At 31.0% G+C, this 24,920-nt stretch overlaps 2 protein-coding genes across 2 annotated transcripts in view; both read left to right on the top strand.

The window, feature by feature from the left end:
* Positions 1 to 1,494: 1,494 nt before the first annotated feature.
* On the top strand, positions 1,495 to 11,984 carry LOC131840917 (uncharacterized). Its single transcript, XM_059189133.1, has 6 exons — positions 1,495 to 1,524; positions 2,571 to 3,016; positions 3,531 to 3,854; positions 4,950 to 5,066; positions 11,330 to 11,443; positions 11,831 to 11,984. The coding sequence occupies exons 1-6, from the start codon at positions 1,495 to 1,497 to the stop codon at positions 11,967 to 11,969; spliced, it is 1,170 nt and encodes a 389-aa protein (XP_059045116.1). The 3' UTR covers positions 11,970 to 11,984.
* A 9,570-nt stretch (positions 11,985 to 21,554) lies between these two features.
* LOC131840975 (uncharacterized) overlaps positions 21,555 to 24,920 on the top strand; it is a 31,020-nt gene continuing 27,654 nt past the window's right edge. Inside the window, exon 1 of the mRNA XM_059189195.1 lies at positions 21,555 to 21,776. The gene's annotated coding sequence lies outside the window, so the exon portion shown is untranslated. The remainder of the gene's footprint in view (positions 21,777 to 24,920) is intronic.

Here is a 24,920-nt window from a genome sequence, read left to right as displayed (position 1 = left end):
GCAAAATTTTAAATATCATTTATTTGCCTTATTAACGAGTGATAAAATAAAAAATTTAATCATTATTCCAATTTACAATAAACGAATTAACTTTGGGTTAAAATTATCTAACAAATATAAAAATTATAGTTTCTAAAAGTTAAACCAAATCAAACTGCTCTGTTTCAAGGTTATTTGGTCAAATTACTACAAAAATAAACAGTTGATTGGTCGATGAATCGTCAGAAACGAAAACTCTGAGCAGTCGGACCTCAGTACATTGTCATAGTGAAAATACTGACGACTGTAAACATGTTTCGAATTAAATATGTAATTGTTGATGGCATTTTAATTAACACAATCTCTGCTTAGTTTGGGACTAGACGGCTCTGTCAAGCAACGAAACCTTTTTTTACTTTGTTTGCTGTAATACTACTGTGAATAATTAATAGGTGCCTTTTTGTATTTTTATATTATAAGTAACTGTGGCGATCAGTCACATGAAGTCGACAGTAATCTGTAAAATCTTTGGTTATGTATCTCAACATGTTTTTATGGCTTACTAGCTGTACCTGCGGTTTCACCCGAGTTAAATTTCTTTATAAAATATACCTATGTGTTATTCTGATGCATAAACTATATTACTATAAAGTTTCATCAAAATCCGTCCAGTAGTATTTGCGTGAAAGAGTAACAAACATCCATACTCACATACATATTATAAAACAAAGTCCCAGTCCGTCTTGCTGTATTCTTGCTATAAACTCAAAAACTATTGAACCTATTTTCATGCGGTTTTTGTAGTAAACTAAAATAGATGCCTGGGCCACTTTATAATATTAATAACAATATCCCTGGACAATTAACATAACGCCATATAGTCCTAATATAAGCAGAGCTTACATAAAAAAATCCCAGATCAACAAACAATCATACTCAGGAATACAAATGTTTGTACCGTGCGAGGAATCGAACTCGCGACCATTGGAAGTAAACCGCTAGCCAGCTAGTCATAATAATAAACTACTTTAATCACAATTTCCGAAAAAAGTATATAGGATTGCAGGATTCTAGCCATTTGCCGTGGTTTTCGAATCCCCGTTGTAAAAGAAGGATTTAATTATTGTACACCCAAAGATAACAATTGAAACTAAAAACATTTGTGGAATATTATTATTAATTTTCATAAATATAAAGAGGCTTGTCAATTGATAATTGCGTAGTATCTAATAAATGTTAACAGATAGTTTCATGCCAATATCAATATCATATCATATCAAGAACTTAATTGTTTATCTATATATTCTGATCTTTGAGCAAATTCCATGCGCAAATTCCATTTACTACGTCACTACTATTAATATCTGTAGACTGGGGTCGCTCGAATCAAGACTTCGACCTATAATTTTTAATGTATGTATTTTAATGGTATGTTGCTCTCTCCTGCGCTAATTCCAAAGGGGCACAATTGAAGAATTCGGGTCAGTTACATAGCACATTTTGAAATTAGCCACGATGATTTCAAGGAACAAGTCGACCTTCATGGTACAATATTAGCAATGGAGTCAGTAGTCCCCATTGTTAATAGCCTAACAGACTTCCTGTATACTTCAGCATGTACGACCATCCGCTCGCCATCGAGAGGGAATTTATCCTAATACACGCTAAAACCTAGGTGGTCTCATACAATGCGATTTCAGAGGAGCCTCCTTCCGCGTACACTTACATTGGGGGAATGAACTGAGGTTTTCTCCAGGGACTACAACTTAGGGTTTTTCAAGAAGGGTATATTAAGATTTCTTAAGGACCCTTAAGAAATCTTAATATATATTAGGTTATATAACGCGCACGTGACCGTGCGTTTGTGTTTCAGGAGTCCATAGGCTACGGTAACCGTTTACCATTAAATGGGCAGTATGCTTGTTTGCCACCAACGTAGTATAAAAAAAGTCATGTTAAGAGCAGTATACCATGGTTAAAAACATAATATTATTAAACTGTAAGTTGGCCTCTTAATTGGCTGTAGACACAAGCTCAACGAGGCTCTGACGAGTGTTACGCAATCAGTCGACATTCACTTTCACCGGGAACTGACATCAGTAAGTCACTGACCGCTCATACGTCACGCCGCCCGCCAACTTATAGCCATCGTCATGTCCTTATACTTACAAACGCATATATTATTTATTCGCACAATTTAACAATGTTTTTGTAAGAAAAAAAACGATTAAAAATAAGTACCTACACTATAATAACTTTGTACTTATATGTATTGTGTATTTATATGTATGTATAAATAGTAAATGTTAATTATTATGTTTTATATTTAACTAGCTGTGCCCGCGATTTCACCCGCGTGTAATTTATAGCCTATATATTATTCTGATGTATAAGCTATATTACTGTAAAATTTCATCAAAATTCGTTCAGTAATTTTCGCGTGAAAAAGTAACAAACATCCATCCATACTCACAAAATTTCGCGTTTATAATATTAATTAATAATAATAACCTCAGCCGTGCCGTTAGTTGCTTTGCTACTACAATTACATAAACATTTTTTATTGGAAAAAAATCTTGTATTTTTTTCAGATAACATGGTGTTCCGTAGTGGCTTGGTCACTCATCATCAACATACACAGTTGTCACAGAGTAATAGAAAGTACAGAAGATACTCAGCCAGACCCTCAAACGTTTCACAACATTACAACGCTCTACCCTATCAGTAACAGTACGAATACAACTAAGAATGACTTAAGCTCAAATACCAAAACTATTAAATCAGAAGCTACAGTTTGGAAAATAGAAACTGCTTTCGCTGAATCTAAATTAACTAAAACTGATAATAAAAATGCTACAGACCCCGTGGACTCCAAAGAAAGGCTAATTCAAAATGATGTCAATGTTAACAGTAGCAAAGAATTTAAACCAAGTCAACAATTGGAAACATTTCTTGAAGCGAGCGCTGAGGTTATACCGCCAAAAAAATTATTAGACAACTTTGTTCCTATAAGAAAGCCGGCTTCATCTTTTTTTAGGTTTGTAATATTTGTAATATAATATCGATATTTATTTTAAATAAATCTTATTATCTCATATTATATTATAATATCAATTGATGCGAAATAATCTCTGTATTTTTACGATGTTTATAAATGTTATTTATCTGCAGACGTTAAAGACTGACCTTCACTACCGCTTATCTAGTACTAAAAGTTTTATACGAAATTGTAGTACATAATATTAATGAAAATGCAAGAAAAATACATTTCTATCTATGAGTGATTCTAAACAGGATTAACAGCTTTTGTAGTCTAGACACAATAAAATATAATACTTATGCAATATCTAACAAATATTACTTTTTCTTATGATTAAATTTATTAAAATATTAAGGTCATATTTATTTATTAAGGTGCTTTCCAAAAAAATATTGACCGTTGAATTTTATAGTTTTTACCTTGTTTTTACTTTTAATGCTATAATATGATTTTCTCAATACCTTACTAAACGGTCAAGACTTACACACACTACAATATTTCTATATTTCAGTTCACACCGAGATCCATTTAAATCCAATCTTTATAAGATACCAAAGAACATATTCAAACAGAACGAATTTCCATATAAAATTGAGAATAGTATTCTTACGAAAACTAAAAGTAATTGGCAACCAAGCAGACCGGACTCTAGTTTTGACGATGGGAATCTAGAATCAACGCCAACAGTGGAATCTCCTATGAGAGTACCCGCCGGAGGTCTTTACAAGTCCCCAGATGCATTTAAAAATAAACCAAATGAAAATGGAGACAGCGAAGATTTTAATTTAGATTTCAATGGAGATGTGAAGGAGAATCCAATAGACGTAAAAAAACGGTGAGTAAAAGTACTTATTCCAACCCTACAAGCAAGTATAAGTTTACACTAAAAAAAAATTCTCAAAGGTCTTCACATATATCCTACGTATAAACCGTGTACTTACGATAACTGTACTAAAGAGGTATAATTTAAATTAAGGGCGCACTATTAATATAATTAAATTATATTTTTTATTTGTAATGTATTAATTACTACGAAACAGAAATTCGAGATAGTTTCGATCTAGAACATTAAAATTGCATGTTACGTGTTCTTTGAATAATGTAATTCTTTATGGAAGATGTCTCTTAGAAATTTTCTCGTCTTGACCTATTTGTACTAATGAATATATAATAAATATCACCTACATATATGGTAAAACAAATTATGAATAAAAGAAATGCCGTTAATTCGGACCGTATATTTTAAAACCTGTTGCCAAATCAAAATAAGGAAAAAAATGTTTAATTTTTAAATCAAACAAAATGAACTCCGGTTGAGGTTGGTAAGTAAAAATGTATACAGTAATTGCTGTCCTCCTTTGGAAATCCTTTCACTAGCCATCGGACAAAGTATTAATCATTTTAATGTACAAAATTTATTGAGGTATAATTATTGCTATAGCTCTCGCTTAAGATATTACGTGCATACCTACATTTCATTCAATCTATAGTAGAGATAATGTTTTATGCTGGTATATTATAGTTATCAAACATTAATGTTCACTACTAAACCAAATAACACTGCCCAAATGAGGTTCATACTCAAAAATGCATTATACTCCAATTTGAACCTTGTCTTATCTAAATAAGTTAGACCAGGATGAGCAACAAAACAGCCTTCGAAGCATTTCATAAACTGAATATTTTTTAGACTTTCTCCCATCTTAAATTAAAACTAAGTTTATGTTTTACATGTAAATTATTAATAAGTGTTACTTTATATACGGCTCGCAAAAAAAATATAAATTTTAATTGGCCCGTTGATGAAAAAGGTTACTTAACCCTGGGTTAGACAGTTTCCAATAAAGTAACGGTATGGATAATATTTATAGATTGAATAAATAAACAAAATATGGTCACATACAAAATTGCCATCTTAACTTATTTTCAGGGTTAATCCTTGGAAGAATCTACTTCACTTATTGACTGCATTCATCCCCGTAGGACTCATAATCTCAGCACTTACCCCAAGTGTAATCAACATTGAAAACACCGGCCCTGGAAACCAGTAAGTATTTTAAGAATGTTCTTTAGACAAGTTTCGCCACGTTTAAATGATATGCTGTACCTACCATTAAAAAAATTCACATCAGATTTATAATTTGCCGTAAATATTTATATAATTCTTCTTTACAATAACCTTTTTATAAAAAAATGAATAATTTTACTGCCTTTAGACTTTTTAGACTTTTTTATATCTGTCTTTTCTCCTGTACCTAAAGGTTGTCTGGAAGAGATCGCTTAAGCAATAAGACCGCCTTTTGTACCTACATACTATGTATATTCTATTTTTTTAAAGGTGCAATAAAGAATGATAATTAAAAACAAATAGATAAAAAGCTTTATTTTTCCAATTTTACAATATTTACAAGTATGCAAAACGTCCTTAGAAATTCTTGTCGCGGTTTGCCTGTAAATATGTATTTATGAAAATTTAGTGCGCTCCGATTTCCGATATCTAGGTCTACTTCTTCAAAGCCATGATGAATTAGACCGAAACTTAAAACACAGAATTAACGCAGGATGGATGACAGGTTAGCGCAACGACGGACCGAACCCTGAAAATATGGCGTTAGCTAAACCAACAAACGAGGTCGGCAAAATACTTTAGATTAATAATATATATATCTTAAGAAATTAGATATGATTTTATAATGTGTGTGTAAATGTATGTAATCCTATTATTTTTGATAACACCAAAATTACAAAACTTTCACAATTAAAACAAAAATATTATTTTTATTTTATTAATAGGTACATATTTTAATTTTAATTTTTACTGCAGTCCTGCATTAGGCTCGCAAGCCTGTATAGTAGAAATTGGAGTATTACCGTTGTAAATTAAATACACGAATAATGAAATTTATGTTGAAAGAAGGAGTAAATTTTGTGTATTGTGTATTATGTACTTGGAAAAGATATGAGTAGGTGTGTATATGAGTGTGTGTATATTCTTTTAATTTGATGCATGAATAACTTCGTAATTATCTATAATTTGTAAATGGAATTCTGAAAGTACAATTTTGTATATAACATTAAAATTCTTATAAAATCTTTATAAATTGAAATCCACATACATAGTATCCAATATATACGTATAACTTAAAACATACTGGTAACCCAGACTATATACTGAGTACCATTCAGGATTTATACTTTAGTATAAGTTATACCACAGTGCTGATTTTCAGTGGGGCCACCAGACACCAGACAGATAACAAAGAAAAATAAAACGTTATGAATAATACTATTTTATATTATTATATGATATATGTATAGATATTGGCCCCGATTATACATTAATTTATTGAGTAGCAGTAATATGTATGTCATAATTTTTTAACGACTAAAAACGGCCATCATATAAAAATCAAGATAGTGGGTAGGTAGGCTTGTAGCAATAAAATGAACTGCTGTAGATATACATACTTGTGCCTAATATTTTAAATATTATGATAATTGGATTATTATCATAATACTATTGTAATAATAATACAATATTAACAGTGATATTTTATTACTTATTTTTACTTCGCAGTTAAAAATACGAGTAGGTACATGTTAGTATAGTGTAATTAGTATATTTATTAGGTAATCCAGTTTCTTTTAGTTTTTATTTTTAACAGTGGTAGAAAATCTTTGAAAAAGCCGTCTACGTGATAGTCTCGTATATAATGCACCTACTTGTGCCTAATCTATATTAATAATTTCGTCAAGGGGTACGGTAGACTCGAACCTTATGTGAATAACAAAACATAAAAAAATATTGATTTCGAGTCGACAACATAATTCGGATTATGGAGTATTTCGTTAAATTCTAATGACACTAACAAACAAACCGCAGTCGCCATCTTTTCATTTCACTAGCTAACAACCAATCAACACATCCCGTGCGTTTGCGCCAATAAGGTATCCATCACCTATTACACACAAGTTGCCAGGTATTTGCATTTTTTAAATTATTTACCCATTTTGTAGGTTATACAGAAATAATGTGTGGGTGTTTATGTAAAAAGCATTAACACAAAATTAATAAAGTATACGTTTTAATAAATATATGTATGTAAGATGTATCAAAATAGAAATTTCTTATATTTCACTAAAATAAAGACTAACTACCTTTTTAATAAAACAAATTACCTTTTCATTGTGTCATATATTATGAAACGAATACCTATTTACATTATTTAGTTAATTGTAAGAAAAAAAAATGTTGGTTTATAGATTAATACTGTCAAATTACTATTTGTACGGGAAACGATAAAAATATATTTTTATGCTGCGACAAAAATAAATTATTAAATTCTGTTATGGAAACGTCATATTAAGCTTTAAAACTAATTTATTAAAATAAAAGTTTCCGATTAAACAAATCGGTAGCGCAGGTACACTACTACCCCGCTACAGGTGGTAACATACTTGAAAATTTGACATTTAAACCTGTCAATTTAGTCTCCGGGATTTAAAAAAAATCATCAAGTATGGCACTTACAAACAAATTCCTAAGCTACTTGGTGTCACATTATGCCGAAAATCGTAAGTAATTCATAAAATATTTCATTGGTCGTGTCTTTGTTTGGTCTTTTGTTTGATAATACCTGTATCATTTTGTTAACATGCGAATCTCCTTGCATTTGGTAAACATTGTCACAATTGTGGAAAGTGGGTGTAGCGAAGAGCTCTTCGTAAAGATGGTGAGTAGTACTTTAGTAGGTCTGTATGTATGTATGTGTTTTTAAGTGAATTTTGTTCTATGTTTTCCTTTTAAAGTGAATAAAATAAGAACTTATTTACTTCCAGTTGACGATCAAGAATGGAAAAGATGTTCGGATTCTTCGGAATCGAAGCAATTGGTTTTAAATATCTGCCAAAGTAGAGAGTGCTTAAAACAAAGAGGTTTACAGAGAATAAACCTTAAAAGTTATATGTTTTATTAATTTATTTTGAATGTTGATTTAAAATAAAAATTATCTGTTTTTGCACTTTTTATTTACTATATTTATTAAACACAATGAACGAAACTATACAAATCTATGCCTTGCTTACCTTTCATATTTCTTGAGAACCGATGACTACAAAAATATCTGCCCACATTTCACCCGAGCGAAGCCGGGTTTTCATCTAGTATTTTAAATATTATGATAATTTTAATATTATCATAATACCATTATAATAATAATACAATATCAAGAGTGATTATTGCCTATTTTTACTTCGTAGTTAAATATATGTTAGTATAGTGTAATTAGTATAATTATTCGGTAATCGAATTTTTTTATAGTCCTTCCTTTTAACAAACGTAGATAAATAAATAGTCGTGGATTTTGACGGCCTCGGTGGTCTAGTGGTTTAATACACTGCCTTACTTCCGATGGTCGCAGGTTCGATTCCTCACACGGCACAAACATTTGTATTCATAAGTCGGTCTGGGTGTTTTCTATATATAATATGTATGTATTTAGAAAAAAAATATCTATATATTTGTATCGGTTATCTAGTACTCATAACACAAGCTTTAGCAAGCGTAACTTGCGTCTAGATGGCGCTGTGTGAATTGTCCTGAGATTAAGATTATTATTATTATTAATCACGTTTATTACACTCCATATTCTCTCTTACAATCGAATATAAATATAAACCTTCTTCTTTACATTTTCTATTTGTATTTCTATTAATCTTATGTCATGCACGTAAAATAACTCATATTTATCCAGTATACAAATAGTGATACTCATAAATGCTGAATTTTAGAATATGATAAGGCTTATCACTATATGCTACTATAACTGTTGTAGCAGCTTAAATGTGTTTATCTGATAATATAAAGAGGAATGATTTCATTGTTGGTTTGTTTGCGTTGAATAGGCTCCGAAACTACTGGAACTATTGGAAAACTTCTTTTACTATTATGTAGAATCCTACATTATCCCTGATGAACAAAAGCAATAAAATATTTTCAAAACTGTTACGAGATCCATAAGAAAACTTCGATATAATGTAACCCAATATGTGAAAAAAATACTAAAACAAATCATAATATTCTTATATTGCGAACGTTGCGTTAAAATCTGTTGTGTATTCTAAAAGATCTAAGCGAAAAGACTCCGGAAGCGACTTCATTTTATAATATAAAGATATTAATGTCGACGGTATATATGTGTGTGCGTGTGCGTAAATATTGATTTATTTTTTTATTAAATATCCGTGCAAAGCCGGAGAAGATAGAGATAATTGAAAATTGTAATTGTAATATCAACTTGTAGGTATAATACGCGTTTAATCCCGATATGATGATCTAAATAAAGTTATCCACATTTCATAAAAATTCCGAGTTGGATCTTAAATAGATTATACCTTGTTATTGAACATTGCTATTAATTAAAGCCTTTATTAAAATAGTTATCGAATTTGTTACAAATTCACATATTCTAAACCAAATTCGCAATATTACAAAAAAATATAACTAATAATACTTTAAAAAATACAAAAATATAATAGAATTTTTTTTTTTAAATTAACTTAAATTTAAGCACCTTTGAATAGTCCTTTTTGGATTCTACACATCATTTGGAAATGCAAATACGGACAAGAATTTTTAAAAAATTGCCTACTATATTTATATTTTAAAATTTTATATGAACACAATAGCATATATAATTTGCAATATTTTTTGATTTAGAAGTTGAAATACCACATATTCATAATAATCAAAATATCAACAAACTACTGTATAACTTTAAATTTAACATACTCACTGACTATTATGTACCAATATATTTCGTCTTAATAGCTTTACTTTAAAAAATATTCACCTCAGCTGTGCATAATGAGATACTAACTTATATATATCTTGAAATCTCTAAATAAAGCGGTTAATTTAATGGTAATTAAGTAATTATAGTATTACATGACATATTTTACTTTCCAAGCAGGCGTGACGGTGCAGCGGTCACTACGCTGTGGCCTCGCATGCTACCGGAAGAACGGCTGTTACATAACGAAGAAAGTAGAATACTATGCTTGTATTACAATTCGTCAAGTGTCAGCGACAATATTACTCGTTTTAAAAAAATAACAGCAATAATAATAATAATAAATAATTTTTATTTCACATAATTTGTACGGTTCATTAATGAAGTCTCCGACTTTTCAGATAGGTAGAAACTGAAACACAGGTATTTACCGGTGTTTCAGATATTATGGTGTACTTATGAGTGTATGTATGGGTGTGTGTGTGTATTGGAAGGTGTGTAAAAGAGCTTTGTGTGAAATTGATTGGAGTATGCCTTCAGAACGATATTAGTATATAATATAAAAAAACTAATATAATAAAAAAAGTTATACTAAGAGTTATAAAATACCTGTTATACCTATATTATTATTATTAATCTCGTTCTATATCTAAAATGACAGTACTTGGTAAAAATCTTTCCTTGTTAATAATATTATTGTGCAATATTTATTATAATAATATGTATTATAGGTACTTACTCGTATTTCATATGCGACTGTAGAACATAGACTGCATACCAAACCGAGTATAGATAAAAGAAAACCAATATTAAATATTCGAAATCGAAAAAATATATATTACCTTTTCTCGTCTCATCTTCGTCTCTTGAATGAATTTTTCTAAAAATGATGTGTTGATCTATCATAATATGGTTTATCTATGTCTCGTATCTATCTATGTAATTTCATTAATTTTTGTATTTTTTGTGCAACAGGCCCGCGGTTTCACCCGCATTTAATTCATAGCCTAAGTGTTATTCTGATGTATAAACTATAAAAATCCGTTCGGTAGTTTTTGAAAGAGTACCAAACATCCATAAATTCATCTATCCATTCATACTCCCAAACTTGTATATCTTTGCATTTCCTACCGCATATATAATAGTGAGTGTTCTATTGAATTTTTCGGATTAATACGAGCTACTGAATTTCACCACCATACTACCCGCCAGTAACTAAGATACCATCCCGATCATCTGAATGATTGGCAGTCCTCCACAGTGCGGTTTTCTAGAATTTTTTTGCCACGCCGAAACGATACGATATTAAATCTTAAAGAAAAGAGCTTAATCCTGCTGCTTAGGCCGGCAACACACTTGCAGTTCCCCTGGTGGTGCGAGTCCTCATAGGAGGCAATTACTTATCATAAGGTGAGCCACAAGCTCGTTTGTCCTCTATACTATAAAAATAATTTCGCGTTTATTATTAAGATTTATTAAGATAGTTATAGGATTTTTGAAAAGTTGATTGATATTTCAGGTTCCCGGCAAATATTTATCGTCGATCCGATACGACTAGAGACATAGCGCCCATCAGTGAATCCTGTCGACGAAGACTTCTTTGCGAACTACACTCTGAAAAGAACTATGCTCAGTAAGACATTAAAAACAATTTTTTTTAACCTTTTAAATAGTATATTCTGCGTGTACAATGAAAATAGATGAATCCCCATCGATATTCTATATCGCGTATGTGCAGAAGACGTACAATTCTTTTTAACACGCTTTTATTAAGTGAAGTGTCTCTACCACTTGTTTTATGTAACTGGAACGACTGATAGCCCACCTGATAGTGGTTAGAAATGGCAACCGTGACCTTTATACATGAACAGCGTATTTTCAAGTTCTTTGGGCTTCCTAAAATATGATCGAGAGCAGTGATGGCTGACTCTTCCATCCTACTCGTGAACAAGTGCAAAAATACTAGTATTATGTGTCTGTTATACTGCTATGTACCCTTTACGTGCTTATTGATTTACAGGTCCCACCTTCAACGTAAAGGTAAACAATGCTACAAATTACAATGTGAAGATCAAGATGCAATGTCGAAAATCTTACAATGGTTGCTTTCATACGATCGCCCAAGACATGAACATCATAGAGCAAAAATTTATACATAGAAATCCATTTTGTTGTTGATCTTTGTCGTTTACAATTATATTTTAACTATAGTTTCTCCTACTCATAATTTATTGTGTCGTATATGTGTTTCCGTTCCTTATCATCCCTGGAAGTTCGTAAGAGATTTACTATGGCAACCAAACTCAATACAACATTGTAATATTTTAGATTCTCAAAAAATTCCGATTATTTGGCCCGTGTGAAAGAAATTGTAAGTGATCGATACTAATTAGTTTTATTACTAGGAGAACAGAAAAACACAAGGGCATATAACATTAATATAAGTATATCATTATATTAATACGTGAAGCAAAGGGTTTTACAAAAATTGCGCGTGCGTTGGAGTGTGCAATTTCGCACACTGCTAGTTTATATAGAAAAGGAGTGAATGATGAAATATATATTTTTTAATTCGGACAAAAAATACAACAAATCAATAAAAAAATATTACACACATTACCATGTATTTAACACACACACTCATTGAAGTCTTCTTTAACAATAGAACTGTAATAATATTCAAAATTAGAATTTAAATTAATTATAGTCGTATTTCGACCATTGGGCGACCATTTATTGTATAGATATATAAATACACCTATAACTGAAACCCTTAAATAATTGATGATGGAATAAATAGTAGGTATATTCTCGTTTGCGTGGATTATAGTGGTCGCCGGACAGCAGTGGAGATTGAAAGAAAGAGGAAGAAATCGTTTATATCCTCATGGTAAGTCCATCAGTAATTGACCACGATAAATCCCAGCAGGTCGACCTGACTGATATTTAGAATAGAATACACATACTTTTTTAATTACACATTTACTAATGTCTCCCATTTGTTGTTGTTTTCCTAATAAAATAATTCTCCATATATATTATTTACCATTGTTGATAATCTGCAACTGAACTGAACCGTCAGAAACAGTAATATCTTTCCAATAAAGTTATCAGATCCAATCCAGGCCCAGACTGATGTGATTCCTTTATAGATAATAATAATTAACTTGTCTTGATTTCCTTGTTATACATGTGTAAGTATGTATAATCTAATCCTATAACAATTAAGGATTACTTTAATAAAGAAAAATATAAATTGATAAGCCATATTAATATAGTAACTCCATATCTTACATTTATTATGTGTTGAAGGTAAATTCGTGCTTATCGCAGTTTTATTCAATGGCAATCGGTACCTTTTTTAAGATCTGTTCTCCTGCCAGCGTCTTATATAGTATCTCGCAATGGAGACAGAAAGTATATCCAAACCATCAAGTAATTTTAGTTCTTCTTGTGTAGAGACTGAAAATGACAACACAAATTTTGTTAATTGAGTACATTATAAGTATATACATATATTTTTATATATGTATATACTTATAATGTACATATATAGGACATGTTAGAGTTTAATATTATTACTTTTAATGAAACTTACTATAGTCCATTAAACATGATTTTTCAAGAAGCACATATTTAAAATATTAGTAAGGTTACCAAGTTGGGGATTTTTTTCTATAATGACCAGATAGAGACGAAGTAAACTTTGACTATGCCGTCGGCATGGCTGGCTCTCAAGCTGTGCTTTAAAATAGTGAGATATGGCCGTAAAATTATAGAATACACCGTCTTTATGGCACCCAAAGTGATACTATAAAATACATACATACATCTTACCTATCTATAAAATGGTCTTAAACGTAAATTTTATTTCTTCTGCTATCTGTACATGCGCTGTCTCGTGTCTGGTGATTCTACTAAAAATCAGTGCTGTGGTGTAACTTAGTTATACTACCGTAAAAATGCTGACTGGGAGTTATATTCAGGGTTACCAGTAATTTTTAAACTAGTAATTTTTTTTTAAAGTCGGTGTTTCTCATGTGGTTTCGTTTGCGTTATCAGAATAACACGATTGAAATCTATTTTCGTCTTATCAAATCAACACTACAAAAATCAGATAATATTGAGGGACCAGAACATTCTATACTAAAAATTGGATTTATTTCACACTTACAATGACTGTTTCTACTGTGTAACCATGTGATAGTACCAACACTTATTATTGATTAGATAAATACTTTCATATCCTTTTTTTGATATAGATACTTGTTTCCAATCACAAAAATTCTAAGTTTATGTAGGCACTACTTCAGACAGTGTATATTAGTATTATTTTTATTTACTTTGAACTACAGGGTTTTGGACGAATTATAAGTACAAGCACGTTAAATTATACCATGAAACAGTTGACTACTTCAAAGTGAGCAAATTGTGTTCGCAAAACTAAGAACTTAAAATTATAAACCTTAAAAAATATAATATAATAACTAAAATATATTATTAAAAGCAGTCCCTTTAGGGAAGGTTCCAAAGACACTGGCAGCGTTTCCCCTTTGAACGGCTAGACTACTTCTTTGTCCGAGTTAGCTGCCAGCTCTTCGGTCTTCTGTGACTAACCTCTTTATTATTTCCTTAACAAGTCTTATAGCACTAGAGCCCCACGGACCAAGGGTCTCGACACCGAATGGGACAAAATCATACGTTGGCAATTAGTTTCGTATATTTAGAATTCTCATCTATTGGTCTATTCTATAATGAAATGATAATAAATAATTTTAACATGTGTGTTTATGAAACAGCATAAAATTAAATTAAATATTACCGTACAAAAACAAAGAGTTGATCATATTATTATCATGCTTTCACTATCGAATAAAGAAACAAGAAAGAAATTCCGCTTCTATGTACGAAAGTTTAGAATATGTTATTGCACAGCAACTTTCATATATTTGAAATCATAAACCCGACATTTTAGGTGAAAATGTATTTTGGTATCTAATATTTCTTTTCAGGTATTCTTTACATTGAAATAAAGGTTATAATCGAGTAGATGTAATTATTACGCGTAAAAATTCGGATATCCGGTTAGGTATGTGGTAAGCAACAAAAAATTGGAAAGTATGTTTGTCACTTCATGTTGTAATACCTAGTTGGCACAAATTTTATAGTTCCCGAAGTACTTCTAATACGACAAGCAAGAGACCGTATAAAAAAGAGACGTCGTAATATAGATGGAATAGATGCAGGTCATGATAGTAAATGAATCCTTGACTTTACATCCTAGTTATTAGATAAGACTAAAAGAGTCTTCAAATTAATTAGGTAATAAAAAAGCTTACTTTTATATAATAAAAACCTTTTGAAAATAATAAAATGTCTAAGTTAAATATATAAAACTGTAAAATATTTTAATTATATTAGTGGGAATACCGGAACGCTTGCGTTGTAAATAAAACTGTATATATGAAGAATATTTCTACAATTGAACAAATTTTATATAAAGGCATATGATAATACTTGGCTGTATTAAAATATATAAAATATGTAATTAAATATCGACCATTTTTTAAATATATCTATAAAATTAAAATCTATCTACGTACAAATAAATATTATTTCGTAACTTAGTTACATGTTTCTTCAGTTTACTTTATACACGAATTTGTTATCTGTTACATAGAATGATGATTCGATACCGACACGTAGAAATCTACTTTCGTCTAATCGAATTAACATATAATTATACATAATATGTTCGCACGTGAAAGATTTGTGAAATTAATTATGAAGAAACATAATAAAACAGTTTTAATATAGATAATAACAGGTATTATGTAAACCGAAACGAAAATATCTTAAAATATTCCTGACCATCACAGAATATAATGAATATCAAATACATCTAAATAAACTACTTTCGTAAAAACAAGTTTTTGATGTTTTGTTGACTCGAAGTCTAAAATGAATGTACGGGCCACTTTTGTCTTTAGAAGCAGTAGTGTGCTTATTACTGATTAGGTCGATATTAAAATCTTAGATATCAAATTACATCAAATCATATTACGTACGTGTTGAAAATATAACAAGTCACTTTTATAACTCTCCAATTTTTCTAATATCAACGTACAAATTATCATAATTTTAAGATTTTATATTGCGTAATTCTGATTTTCTAAAATTACGAAGTACTTTTGTACGGAAACCTTCAGTACTTTTGATATCGAATAAATCTTGCGACTCTTACTCGATATCTGATATGGAATCATATGTTTTAGTATCGAAAACGAACAAAATACTTAATGACGTCGTGTAATTCACGCATTGACTATGACATGACAACGTTGGTCAGTCTAGCTGACTTAATATAGGTACATTAAAATCTATCATTTTCTAATTATATACTTACAATCTTATAGTTAGTTTTACGAACCGTATAAATCCATAGTGTTCCATTTGCAACACACAAATTATTGATAGAAAATCTCATTTATTTTAATGTTACATAATTTATAGCCTGCTGTGTATGTACCTAATCATTATTGACCATACTCATGTTTGTTGATTAATCACTCGCACAGATAAAACCTAAGATATCTACTTTCTTACAAACTTTATTCATTTCATGTCCACAACACACAAGAAATCACAAAACTAATATATATATATATATATATAATATGTATCAATAAACAGTCAGTTATTGACGGTAAATTAAATTTAGTTTTATATATATTATAAATAAAAAAATCGGAGATATATATATATATACTAATCCATGTATCAATAAACAATCGTCGAATCCAACTCGTTATTATATCTTTTCGTCCAAATTTCCGCAGTGTCCCAAGATGAAGGTTTATGACCAATGTGTGTTGCCAAATTAACAGAGACGTTTAGTTTTATATATATTATAAATCACACCGATTTTGGCTATTTTAGATTTTGTTCACTTCGTTTTTTATACCAGCAGTGGACGTCTTCCAGGCTGCGATGATATATTATAAATCACACCGATTTTGATTTTAGATTTTGTTCAATTTTTTATACTGCAGTATAAAACTACAAGCCCTTGCGAGTGAAATTTCTCTTAGTACTTAATGTACAGTGCAAGACACATAATATCTACTTTCTTACAAACTTTATTAATATATGAAAACAATTATAGTGAAGAGAGATGTTTCGCGCAAACTTTTTTTTTCTCCTATTTCACGCCCTTTCAAATTATTTTCTGAGATAAAATACAACCTATGTACATAGCCTCATTATACAATCAACGTTGATTTTCATTAGGATAGGACAGGACAAACATATAGATATTTACTCCAATATAAATCTCAACTGTGACCGACATAGTTCTCTTGAAAACAATTCCGGTGGGTGAGGACTATGTACGGACGAAATTTTCTTTTGCCTATGAAAATAGATTGTATCGCCAAGACGAAAATTCGCTATATTTTATCCTAAAATGAGTAAACGACTTATCTTATATCCGTGCCTTCAGATATTTAGTATTATTGACATCCTCCTTCTATCCAAATCTTTCGTATTACATAAAATTTGATATTTCGGAAGTTTCATAATTCGTCACATACATTCACGCTAATTGAGGAAATTCTTATTCTCGACGCATGAACAATAAAATTATTTTACAACTTTTAATGAATGTGTTACGCTCCACATATCATAAATTTGAGCGCTAGAGAGAAAAAAACATCATTTTCATAGCTTTTTATTCGACATTCAACACTATATAAATTATGAATTTAATATTACAAATGCGAATTTAACTGTCTGTCGCGCTTTCACGCCAAAACATGCGAAATAAATATGACAGTTTGTAAAAATTTTACTTTAAGGGGGTAGAATAAAATAAGGGCTGAAAGTTGGTATGGAAATTCATCATTCGTCATATATTCCACGCGAACGAGGTCGCGGGCACTTAGCTAGTAAATTATAAAGCTCCCGTTTACTATGATTAAAAAATTGAGTTGAATTATTTCCTTTTTCTACAATAAACCCATTATAATAACGTTCCCTTACAAAAATCTTTTAAAAATTAAGCCATTTTTTGTATTTATACACGTATGTTCAATTAATCATTCAAACGTTCATCTAACATTGTGGAATGCAAATAAAGCGTATTCGTAATTTCTGTCTATCTTTTTTGTGCAGTCTGTTGAAGATCAAATATTAGTGAAAGTTCATCCGTATCTAGTATACTGGTCATTTGACAGTAGACGGAATGTGATGACACCGGTTACATCATCTCTTGACACAGTTTGACACCTGCCGGCAAGAATGTTTTATGCAATTGATTAGACTCTATTTCTTTTAAGAACTACATATAATGAAAGTTTTTTGTACCTATTTGACTTTCCGGTGATGTAAATATCAATATCAAACATCAGTGGTACACACGTGACCCATATTGTCGTGGTTTCGATTCCTCGACAATACAAACATTTGTATTCATGAGTATGATTGTTTGTATTGGTCTGGGTGTTTTTCTATGTATATAATATGTTGTGTACTACTCATAACACAAACTCTACTTAGCTTGGGTTTAGATGGCGCTGTGTAAACTGTCGTAGATTATTATAATTACTACTAGTGGTTGCCCAATGCTCGAAATTCGACGTACTAAATTTTAATTATAAGTTTGAATACTATAAATGTTCTAATCTGCATTCCGAATAAGCGATAGAATAAAAAAACTTGACTATTCAAAAGTGCTTATATTAAGTTTATTTGAATAAAGATTATTTCTATGTCTATTGTCAAAGACTATACTTCTATGTGTATTTCAATAACTAAATACTCTACCACTAACTCTAAAACTGTGCGAAGTTTCATACTCCTCCATCCGCACGATTTTCACGTTCATACTACGGTTTATATTATCATACATTTTAACGCATGAATATTACGATTACTGATTTTGATAATGATGACCTACTTCTTGGTATATCTTTAGACTTTTCTTTGTATTAATCAATCAATCATAAAGATATTGTAATCGATTATCCTAATAGCATTTGTCATCTTATGCATAACTTACGAGTACATAAAAAAAAATAATCAAACACAGAATGAAATAAAAAAAATATTTCTATTTATATGATCTTCTTGCCCTTTTTTATGTTATGATTTTATGCATTGTGTTATATCTATATATTTATATGATATAATAATAATCTATACGCTGCTGAGAGCATCATCATTGTTGTGTTGTGATATAATATATATTATTCTATTCTATTCTGTTCTGTTCTATTCTATTCTATTCTATTCTATTCTATTCTATATTATTATTATATTTTCAGTCATAAGTACATTTCCGAAGATAACAATAACGGCTTTCGGTCTAAAATTTCATTCTTATATATACTACATACATATGTATATAAGAATGAAATTTAAAACCGAAAGTCTACCTCTGTACCTATATACTGAAATTAATGTAAAATATGTTGTTATATGTTGTATGTTGAAAGTCAAAATATGTTGTAGGCTTAGTAAAAAGTCGTGTGCGATAGTAATACCTACCTAGTATCCTACACTACGAGTTTTCTCAGTCTCTCAAAGCTATATTTAAATTGCAGATTTGAAAATTACATTGGAAATATTTGAACATAATATAGCAGAGTTACTCTTACCTGCCATAGTATCTTGGATCAATATATTTGTTATTGTATATCTATGACTAAAGAGTTGGATAAAAATTGTCGCTCAAATATTTGTTTCAGCTACATTCGAACTCACGGTCTTGGTTTTATATAGATGGGATAAAATTTCTACGCCACAATACTCACTGTTATTATAATAATACTTAATAAATTATATCGAATATAAAAATCGATCTTTAAGAAAATTGATTAAAATTAAAAATAAATGTTTCCTAGTTCCTGTAGGTAGTTTGTTTAATAAGCTACAATTATTAACTTAACATTTATTTAACTTTCACTGCAATTATCATTATGCAAACTATTACACAATATTCACCGCAGAAGGATTTCCTGATCTAGATATTCGTCCCTAGCGTCATAACATATTACTCTTTACTTTACAATTATAATAAATTATAGTATTAGTAGTATAATATGACACAACTATAGATTGCTTTGTTAGCTTGGAAGACATTTAAAGAGTAAGAATGAAATTTTAAACCGAAGACAATACTGGAGCTGAATCCTTTTGTCTTTCCTTGTGACGGGAAAAAGAAAACCAAAATTAAATTTCAAAAGAGAATTTTGAGAAAATCATTACGTACCTCAACTAGCCAAGCTATACTTACTGGTAGCTTGGCTAGTTGAGGTGTTAGCGAGTTGGCTAGTGAGGAAAAACATTGTCAACCTTTGAATTTCGAATTGACATTTCTTTTGTCGCATATACAGTAGCAATGACAAAATCTCTTCTGACTTATTAGCAGCTTGTTAGTAGTCAAAATGTGACATAGAATTTGACAGAGAACCGAATATCTGTTAATTATCGCGCTCCACAAATATGGTATTTATTTGTGGTGCCCGATTGAACTGTGCTAAATATTATTCTTACTGACGTTTTATTAAGAACACTAATACTATAAAAGATAATTAGACTATTATTATTAATTATATTTTTTAATATTGTATAATTTAATTGTTAATTTAATTACGTTATATCTTGATGTTTACAGAAGTTCTTTGGTCTATTATACTATTTTTAATCACAGAAATATCGGACACCGAGGATCTGCACGTCGATATACCTTTGCCTACATATAGAATTACAGACTCCTTACGAAATCGTCTTAGAAACGATAGAGGCATAAGCATTGATGTCAGTGGTCCGGATGACCGCGTGCCAACTGGAGATAGTACTGGCCAGCACCATTCTGTAGTGTGTTTCTCTTGCAATTACTGTTGATACAATTTTCGCAAATGACAATATTATAACACTACCCCAGGCTCACGTCACCCGATATAGGACATAATATTTTTCATTACAAACTGTGATAACAATGTTTTAGCGCAGTATATTTGTCAGCATTTCTTTGAATACTCAAATATATAATTAATGAATAAATTGATTTTTCCACCTATGCAAGTCCGCTTCACTTCAAACACGTATTTTTTCACTGCAAACTCATTATGTGGGCGTTTAAGCCCACAGTTATATTTTAGAAACATTAAGGGTATTTACCTAGATTCAATTCTCATTAGGCAAATCAAAGAAATATAAAACATTACCTACACGTATTAAAAAAATATGGAGACTTAGCCACAAATCCTTGGCCTTAATAGCATAATATACTAGTACACGTTTATGTTCTAGATACACCTTTACATATCTGCTCATCTTGATCTTGATGATCGAATGATGAAGTAACAGTATGTTGTTACCAAGATGAATTGATAACCTTCTTTTTTAAATAGGTACCTACATTTTCTAAAGTCCGGTATTCACATTTCAAATTAAGTGATTCATCAAGATCTTATGGGGGCAAAAGTATTACGAAATCTCACAAATAAGGCATCTACCTATACAATACCATTACAAAGAAGACGTATTAGCTAATCGCCTATAGCTGTCTATGCCCTTCGAGAACACATCCGACAAGAACAAACCCTAACAATTAGTGTATAAGATGCATTTTCCAAACCCCCTCCCCTTCACCCATCATCTTCCTTTCGAACGAATGCTTGCTTACACAACCAGCAACCTGCGCGCACGTCGCTCTCTCCAGCGTAACAGTCGCACCTGACACTCCAGCGCGTGTTGCCGACAACCAACAATCGAGACAGTGGACAATCGATATAGTGAATCGAGAATTGCATTCGAATTATCCAAATTTGAAATTGCCAATTCTAGTGTTGTACCCCTGTGTGTTTAGTGCAAGAGCTGCCGACAAGTGAGAGTGTGGAAAGTAAGGCGGAGTATGCGCCAGCGCATGTTTTCACTTTCTACGTGACGGGACACACTGAGCGGTGAGTGTTGGATCATTTTATCGATAACTTTTGACCGCAACTTCGGCAAGCGAGAATCTTTAGGGATGGAATTTTCAGGCAACTTAGTAAGATCTGGATATCGTAACTTACCACACAACATACCATACAACTATACCATATACAAATTGATTATTTCCAGGAGGACCGCGACAACCTGATATTAGTCACATTTTATTTTACCCCTTAGTACAGTATTGTTTGAAGTCCAAAGAGTGTAGATTCAATTCCTCCAAAGTCCGCTTATAAGTCTTTGGAGGAATTATTCAGTATCTGAGAAAAGGGCAATATTTGCGTTTTTTCTCAGATACTGAATAAGAATGAAATAGAGAAAAAACTTATAAATATTTGAAACAATTGAAAATGAACAAACTATGCGGGCTACCATAAATATTATTGAACCGAAGTACCTGCATAAATTTTATATATACAAGTAGAAGTAATGGTAAAAACAAAACATAAATAACGATTAAACGCTACTGTAACTGTAAAGTAGGTTAAAACAATAAACTTGATAACTTTTAGTGCTTACTGTATTTGATGCTTGACTGCCTCGCGGGTCTTGAGATTTCGCACACCACCTTAATTCCGATGGAAGCGAGTTGGATTCCTGGCACGATATACATTTGTTTTAATGAGTATGATTATTAGTATTGGTCTGGCCTCTGCTTAGCTTGGAACTAGATTAAGCTATGTGAATTGTCCTGGTTTATTATTAGTCTATAAATAATAATCACATACAGTGATTATGATTATTATTAGCATAATGTAGTTAATAAGTAGTTCAATGGATAAAGGACAGGTATACTACTTGATGTAAAAAATTAAGACAAGCGATGACTCGTCCCTGTTTCCGAGTGTTGTAATATTTGGGAAAAATTTATTTAAAGGGAATGTCAGGTCGATCTTTATTAGCCTCGCTTATTGCTCATCGTATCATCCTTCGCTGAAGCTCCGACACTATATACTGATAACACAGATGTGATGCTCATCTGTGTTGTCAGAATATAGTGATCGATAATCACCCATAAAAAAGAGTTGTAATATTTATATTCTATCCAGTATTGTATTTTATTTTCCGTATAGTCACAATATCCACTGGTTCTAGTTACACTTGACTTTTCAATCATTCTATAACTGTTATACAATACAACATAATATTATTTAGTTCTATACATAAAAAACAGAGTAGTAGGTCAATCCATTCATGCATCTGTATAGCCACTCGCGCGCAACTTTGATAAAATCGCCATTGTGACGAAGCACTACACTGGGGCATGCCGCATCAATCATCAGTCGGATGTCATTCAGGGTTGCCAACCGTACGATACTCCTCGAATAAGTACACGATTTTTGATCTTCATTACGAGGACGCTTTCAGCCTCATACACGTATGTACAAGATTTTTACTCCCTAGAAATGTACGAACTTTGAAAAATCAAACCTACTAATATTTTATAAATGATCGATTTTAATACCTATACCAAAACATGGATTCGTTAATAAACGATTTTGATATCAAAATGATCTAAAAACAGTGATCACCTAAAAACAAGTTCTTGTTTGGGTGTTCACCCACAAGCAAAGGAGTCCAAAAATTACGGTTACCAAGTTAGAACTTAGGCTACAGTATATTATCCTAAGTCATAAGAAGAAATGATATTTTATATTGTTATCCTAAGTCATAAGAATTGAAATTAGTTGAAAAATAATACATTGCGGAAAATCGATAATTATAATGGCAACAAATATAACCAATTAATTCATAATCTATTTTTATACTGAATGTGAGTCCCTTGATTTAAGACATAATTGAGTCTATAGACCCAATTATATATAAGTACGAGTTGTTTTAACTTTTCCTACGAGACATTTTATTATTAAATACACTACCCTAATTTCATTATTCAAGTAGAAAGAGATGTATAATATGATGTATAACTACCAAACGACATCATCACCGGAACACGTCTGATAAAAAAAGAGAATATATCTGTCTTATAATGATTGCCAGTAAGTACGAGTATGTATGTACATACAATTATAATTTTAAGACATCAACGTATCTATTAGAATTTAGCTCTAAGTTTAATGTATTTTGTATACGCCTAAATATAAACAATGTTATATTTTTACTAAATTACTTTTTTACTTGATTGCCAGAAAAATAACAAATCAGGGCATGGCACGGATGACGAAGCGATCTACAAAATATCTGCAAATTATTAAAATGTAGATCATTAATGAAAGGTCTATTACTTTTCACGAAACAATCGACTATCGAAATGTATTGATTCTATCTAATTTTAACATAAATAAGTTTGTATAGTGTTTCCTTATGAGACATTTCACAACTGCCTATTGTCAATTGAACTAGAACTGTGGCAACAAAACATTATGTTGTGTAAGAACCGCCTGAACGTTTTCGCGTGTGAACTAGTACAAATATGACATGTCTTTCGGTATCTATGGGCAATAAGTGGTTGCCTTACTAAATATTCTCATAAGCCCCACAATTTTCTAGTAAAGAAATTATGTATGTACTATTACCGACCTACTTCAGCCTCGAACAAGTAACAATGCGACGATATACCTATAACCGGAAGAGAAAAAAATATCAACATGATAGTGACATCCGTATCAATTTTTTTATCATATGGTTTTGAAGCAAACAACATTAGTAACAGAGACACTTTTCGTCTATCTGATTCAGTGAGTTTGCCTTAAAGTATTTATATATATAATTAAAAATCTCGCATCTAAATTATGAAATTATAATTTAGAAAGATCCTAATAACCCTCCTTTCCCATCTATCCTATATCGCTACACAATATAAAGGGGAGGAGAGCATTAGTAATGAACCATGTATTAACCCCATTGCCAGTCGTCAATGTAAGCCAGTCAGGTCGATTTCCACGTGGTCCCTTTGTAAACAATCCAGATCAATTCCTAAATTCATCGCTATGTGTGATCTGGTTTTGCATTCACTTTTTTTTATAACAGCAAAAGTTACTCCTTACGACATTAACTATCAGCGAATGAAAGTTCCGGTAAAATAGATCCAGCAGGTTCAGAGATCAGCAAAAACAAACAGATACTTAAACAACTTTTTTTTAATAAGTACC

This window comes from Achroia grisella, unplaced genomic scaffold (assembly GCF_030625045.1).
Source record: "Achroia grisella isolate CSIRO2021 unplaced genomic scaffold, CSIRO_AGI_Agris_v1 utg152, whole genome shotgun sequence".
NCBI classification, from domain to species: Eukaryota; Metazoa; Arthropoda; class Insecta; order Lepidoptera; family Pyralidae; genus Achroia; species Achroia grisella.
The sequence above is the reverse complement of the archived record's forward strand: the minus strand, read 5'-3'. Positions and strand labels throughout refer to the sequence as shown.

Excerpts from the sequence above, each read along its gene's own strand:
- LOC131840917 (XM_059189133.1), top strand. The coding sequence starts at position 1,495 with ATGATTTCAAGGAACAAGTCGACCTTCATG. Across the intron at positions 3,017-3,530 it reads CCGGCTTCATCTTTTTTTAG|TTCACACCGAGATCCATTTA; the intron begins GTTTGTAATATT and ends TCTATATTTCAG. Across the intron at positions 11,444-11,830 it reads TCTGAAAAGAACTATGCTCA|GTCCCACCTTCAACGTAAAG; the intron begins GTAAGACATTAA and ends ATTGATTTACAG.